Source organism: Sinocyclocheilus rhinocerous, unplaced genomic scaffold (genome assembly GCF_001515625.1).
Source record: "Sinocyclocheilus rhinocerous isolate Xijiao unplaced genomic scaffold, SAMN03320098_v1.1 scaffold2330, whole genome shotgun sequence".
Taxonomy (NCBI): domain Eukaryota; kingdom Metazoa; phylum Chordata; class Actinopteri; order Cypriniformes; family Cyprinidae; genus Sinocyclocheilus; species Sinocyclocheilus rhinocerous.
In genome coordinates, this window is record NW_015630979.1 from 480916 (window position 1) to 486704 (window position 5789).

Here is a 5789-nt window from a genome sequence, read left to right on the forward strand (position 1 = left end):
TAAAAAGACAATACAAGTCATTATAATCAGCATTTATGTCCCCACTGGATGCAACAAATGCCTCGTTTATAATGGGTTTTCATGTTTTTGAATCATCGCTCCGGCCTGACAGGGCATCATCACAATATGGTAAGGGGCGTAACATTTCCGTCACACGCTTGAGGTATTCGGCCAATCACAACGCACTGGATAGCTGGCCAATCAGAGCACACCTCGCTTTTTCAGATCGATGAGCTTTGTAAAAATCTACGCGTTTCAGAAAGGCGGGGCATAGAGGAGAAACAATAATGTACAGTATGTGGAAAATAATGTTTTTTTAACCTTAAACCGCATAAACACATTTCATTACACCAAATACACAAAATAATGTTCCTTGTAGCAGCATCATATGACCCCTTTAAAGGGTTAGAATAGAAATTGTGCTTCAGTAATTTTGCATTAAATTATTTTAACGCGTTAAGGATTGTAAAATTAATCGCATGCGTTAACGCATTAACGATGACAGCCCTAATTTAAATATTTCTCTTTCATTTCAATTTAAATACAATTCAAATGATTGTAGATGTAGGCCTACAACCTCTTCATAAGGGCAATATATTAAAATCCTATGGCATTTCAAAACAACGCAATGATACAAATTAGAATTTTCAAAAATAAATAAATAAATACCCAGTTGACCTCATGCTTGAATGTAATTTTATTTGATGAGAGTATGTTACATATGAAGGCAGCAGTGAGTGAAATATGACCCCACAAATAAATACAAGAAATATTATTACAGAAGGAAGGATATTGTTAGGATGAAATTGACACTGTATTTGCCAAACATGAGTCTCCCAAAGAGCAAACTGGTAAATAAACGTGTAAATCAACACAGAACACAAACATCTATGTACAGCACATGCTCCACTATGTTAATCCACTATTAAACACAAACTCTGGCTTCTTTGTTATGTTATTCTGGTTTCTTTGACGTATGATCAACCGACTAACAGCAACGACAACAAACAGAATACCTTCACTTTTAACATCACTATTACTGTTAGTCCGTATAGCTCAGCCTCTGTTATTTACATCAGGAATGACATTTTCTTTCATTTGAACTTACTATGCCTGTATGATGCATTATGGGAGAACATTTGTACACTATGTATATGTATATATATTTAATAAAAGAAAACAACATCTGACCCCTTTAATATACGGTTTTTGTTAAAGAAATATTAATAAGAATAACTAACTGTATATTGCACTTAATATTAATTAGAGCCACGGGGCCACTACATGAAGAACAGATGTGGAAATGTTACCAAAGCCCTTGAAAGTAATAAGAATTAGTGTTCTGTCAGTAGTATTGAGAGAATATAAACATGCTGTCAACTGCAACTCAGATAAAAAAAACAAAAACAATAACTAACTTAGTTTTGTCCAATATCATCTCACTAGGATCTTTGTAAATGTTGAGTATGTTGAGGTCTGTGCAGGAAAGAAAAGTGAAAATGTATATTGGTAAAGCTGAACAAAACAGTACCAAAATTTCTCTTTTTTTTCCCAAACCCATCATGCTTTGCACCCTCTATGTACTGCCACTGGGTCAACAGGTGCGAAGGTGTTCTGGCAAATTGATTTCTCGCCATCTTATTGCCGCAACCGTCCAACAGGGTGCAGCACAGAAGCGTCCAAAAAACAATCTGTCCATGCAATGACCCATCGGGCTGAGCTCTCCAAGGTGCTTAGCTGACCGACGTTTCAATACGAAGCTGTGCATCAGTGGATTATGTGATTGTAGACACGTCCTGTTCTACTACGTCTCCAGCAATACTGATCTAAAAAAGTTTCAACGTCTACCGTTTGTCATCATAGCTTTAAGATGGATCTGCGGCAGAGCCGGGTCTCTTTTGGTTGGTAAATTCCAGGTAAATGTCAGAGCGGAGGAATCGAGGGTACGAGTCTCTTTCCATTAGTCCAAAGGTTCTGCTCTGAGCCAGGTCAAAGCAGTCTGCACAGATGTTCTCCATGTTTTCCTTGATGTGCTCCCTGGTGTACGAGTCCAGATTAACCTTGGAAGTAAAACAAGAGTCTGCTTAGGATGCTTTTCATATTCATTTTAGATTGGTTTTCTGGCACATCTGCTCTCTGGAATCAATTACAAATTGCAAGTCGAATAAAAAAATTAAAAATTCTCACACAAACGAATCCTGTCCAAGAAAAATAGCATGAGACTTTAGTTGAAATTGCATTGGACATGTTATTGCTGAAAACAAGTAAACTAAGAAATAGAATTTTGATTGTTAATTTTGTCAACTCAATGCGTTATTTCTTCTATTTGCTCAATTCTCCACACACACACAACTGTATGTGTACATTTCTGTATAATTCATGTATGATTTCTGTATATTAATTACTTTTTTGTTTGGACTAAATCATTTGCTTAAAAAACATTACAAATGCAGTTATGTGACTGGAATATGTTATATTTGCCAATTAAAATTAGTCTAGGTTTTTCTTTTAAGCGTAGACTCAAAATGTCATGGTGACCTGAGATCATGAAGAAAAAGTCTTTCAAAGGCTGAAATTCTTGTACAAAAAAAACCCCTTAAGTATTTTTGCTAATCTTGTATTTTTGTTTCTTTCAAATACGTAGTAAGACTGTAGTAATATGTTATTAATATGCACACTTTTTCCTCTCAAATCAGTCACTGTGGTATAATAACCAACATGCAAGGAGCCTTTTTGTGTCAAGAAAACGAGAAAATAAAAGAGAAACCCTCATAACTGCATGTCAAGCTCAGTAAGTCTCTTAAAAAGTTGACCTTTTATGAAATGCAACATTAGTTTAGGTTGTCAGATGGTGTGAAACATTTAGAAAGTAATCAAAAATTAATGATTACAATTTTTTATATACATTTTGTCATAATAAAAAAATAAAAAAAACCACATTTATAAGAACTTGACACATTCATTATTAGATTAGGTAAACTGGATTGAAACCTTTTATGTCCCCTTGTGTCATTCTTAGCTTTTTTGTCTTGAATCTCTTGAATATCACTGCCAAAGAACATTTAAAAATATAAAAAATGTAAACTTCATTTATGTATGATTGAACAAGAGTGAAGAATCATCTTTATCTTTACTGAATTAAAGACTGAATTATTAATTTACCAAATTATTAATGCCACACAATCTGCAAAACGACTGCACATTATTTTAGTCACCAAAAACCACTGTAACTAAAAGTTAGTTTCTTAATCTGAAAAGGTTTTTTTTTTTTTTCATCTTACCTCTTTACAGGACTGTATGGAGATGTACTCAGTGAATATCTTCTTTGCTCTGGATGCCATTTTGGACAGTGATTTGATCCTCTTGAAGTCCTCACATGCCAGCCAGAAGTCCAGATTCTCCTCACTGAACTCAGTTTGCAGGAAAGAGCGGAAAACCACCAGGCCATCTGAAGAAGTGAAGAGAAAATTACTCTAACGCTTATTAGAAAACGCAAAATAAGTGCTCAAGAGAATCGGGGTTAAATCTGGATTTGGATTCAGGAGCATATGGTTAATATGGATAAACAACATGGTTTAAAACAGCAGTAACAGCTGCTGCGGTGCAGAGATCAACAGCTGTCATAACGAATGAGACATATCTTACATTTGTGAGAAAGCAGCGCATCAAGCGACTCTGCCCATTTGAGAGCTTCCTCTGGAGTCGGTCTGTGGATGAGCAGACAGAGCGGTCAACAAAGCCATGACTCACACTAATGACCCATTCACAGATAATTATAGCGCACAAAATAGGCCATCTACTCAATAACGTCACTGTTGTTTTGACTGCACACTCAACACTCAGCCTATGCACCCATTCAGTGTTCCTCAGTGACTCGATGATACGCATATGACACGCAACGCGGTGCGCCGGGAGTCAGCTCGGGTGAAAGAGGAAACAATCACGTGGACTCACTTGTCTGACTTTAGCACTTTCTCAAGCTTGCTGGCTGGATTGCTTCCATGTCTGTCGTTGGTCTTCTTCTGCAGAAAAGTCAGACGGTTTTTCATGTCTTTGGCCCTGTGTGACAAGACAAAAGGCGTCACATCAGGTGATTTATTAGCTAACTGTTCACTCAAGTGCTTCTGGGAGGAAATGTATTCTGGTTATAGCCGTGAACTTTATTGTAGGAGGAACACAGATAGTAAAGGCATAAATAACGCTTTCCTCCAGTGAACCTGAGAATGGAAAGCATTACATCCACATCTCTTAAACCAGAACAACTAAATATCTCATGGTTACATGGCTACATTCATATAACAAGAAATTATATTTAGCATGAAGAAAATTAAAGGAATAGATAAAAAAAAAGGACATTTGCTGACATTTACTCGCCTTCACGACATCTAAGTTTGTTTCTTTATCAGAACAGATTTGGAGAAATTTATCATTACGTCACTTGCTCACCAATGGAAACAAATCCATCTTTAAAGGCATAGTTCACTCCACAATGAAATTTCTGTCATTAATTACTCGCCCTCATGCCATTCCAAACCTGTAAGACCTTCATCTTCGGAACACAAATGAAGATATTTTTGATGAAATCTGAGAATGCTTGTACACTCCACAGACTGCAACCCAGCTGACACGCACAAGGCCCAGAAATGTGGTAGCGGCATCATCAGAATGCTCCATGTGACATCAGTGTATCATTACGTCACTTGCTCACCAATGGAAACAAATCCATCTTTAAAGGCATAGTTCACTCCACAATGAAATTTCTGTCATTAATTACTCGCCCTCATGCCATTCCAAACCTGTAAGACCTTCATCTTCGGAACACAAATGAAGATATTTTTGATGAAATCTGAGAGTTTTCTGACCCTCCATAGACAGCAACGCAACTGACACGTTCAAGGCCCAGAAAGGTAGTAAGGACATCATCAAAATAGTCCATGTGACATCAGTGGTTCATCCTAAATTTTATGAAGCTTCGAGAATACTTTTTGTGCACAAAGAAAACAAAAATAACGAGTTTATTCAACAATTTATTTTCTTCTGTCATGCTTCGACTCACGGAAGTACCACGACGCATGCGTTTGGTGCTGCTGACTTTGTTATTTTTGGTTTCTTTGCACACAAACAGTATTCTTGTTGCTGTCTATGGAGGGTCAGAAAGCTCTCGGATTTCATCAAAAATGTCTTAATTTGTGTTCCAAAGATGAACGAAGGTCTTACGAGTTTGGAACAACATGAAGGTGAGAATTTTCATTTTGGGGTGAACTAACCCTTTAAAGGGTTACTCCACCCCAAAATGAAAATTTTGTCATTAATCACTTACCCCCATGTCATTCCAAACCCGTAAAAGCTTCGTTCGTCTTCAGAACACAATTTAAGATATTTTGGATGAAAACCGGGAGGCTTGTGACTGTCCCATTGACTGCCAAGTAAATAACACTGTCAAGGCCCAGAAAAGTATGAAAGACATCGTCAAAATAGTCCATCTGCCATCAGTGGTTCAATCTGAATTTCGTGAAGCGATGAGAATACTTTTTGTACGCAAAGAAAACAAAAATAACTACTTTATTCAACAATTCGTCCTCCACCGTAGCGCCATTTTGGAGAGTATTCAGAGTATTCACTCACTGCGTATGCTGATCTGTGTCAGCCGCACCACACGGATACGCAGTTTTCGTTCAAATCGTTCAAATCATACACGTAGAAAACGTATCCGTGTGGCGCGGCTGACACAGAAGAGCGTACGCTGCTTGCGTTCAGCGCATATTCTCCAAAATGGCGCTACAGTGATG

The 5789-nt window shown here is 37.3% G+C and overlaps 1 protein-coding gene across 1 annotated transcript in view; it reads right to left on the reverse strand.

The window, feature by feature from the left end:
* Window positions 1-685: 685 nt before the first annotated feature.
* Window positions 686-5789, reverse strand: part of LOC107740809 (regulator of G-protein signaling 3-like) — a 42756-nt gene continuing 37652 nt past the window's right edge. The window contains exons 13-16 of the mRNA XM_016553323.1: window positions 3955-4059; window positions 3646-3707; window positions 3282-3448; window positions 686-2060 (exon numbers count right to left, since the gene is read on the reverse strand). Of these exons, the coding sequence (XP_016408809.1) occupies window positions 1866-2060; window positions 3282-3448; window positions 3646-3707; window positions 3955-4059 (529 nt within the window). The 3' untranslated portion in view covers window positions 686-1865. The remainder of the gene's footprint in view (window positions 2061-3281; window positions 3449-3645; window positions 3708-3954; window positions 4060-5789) is intronic.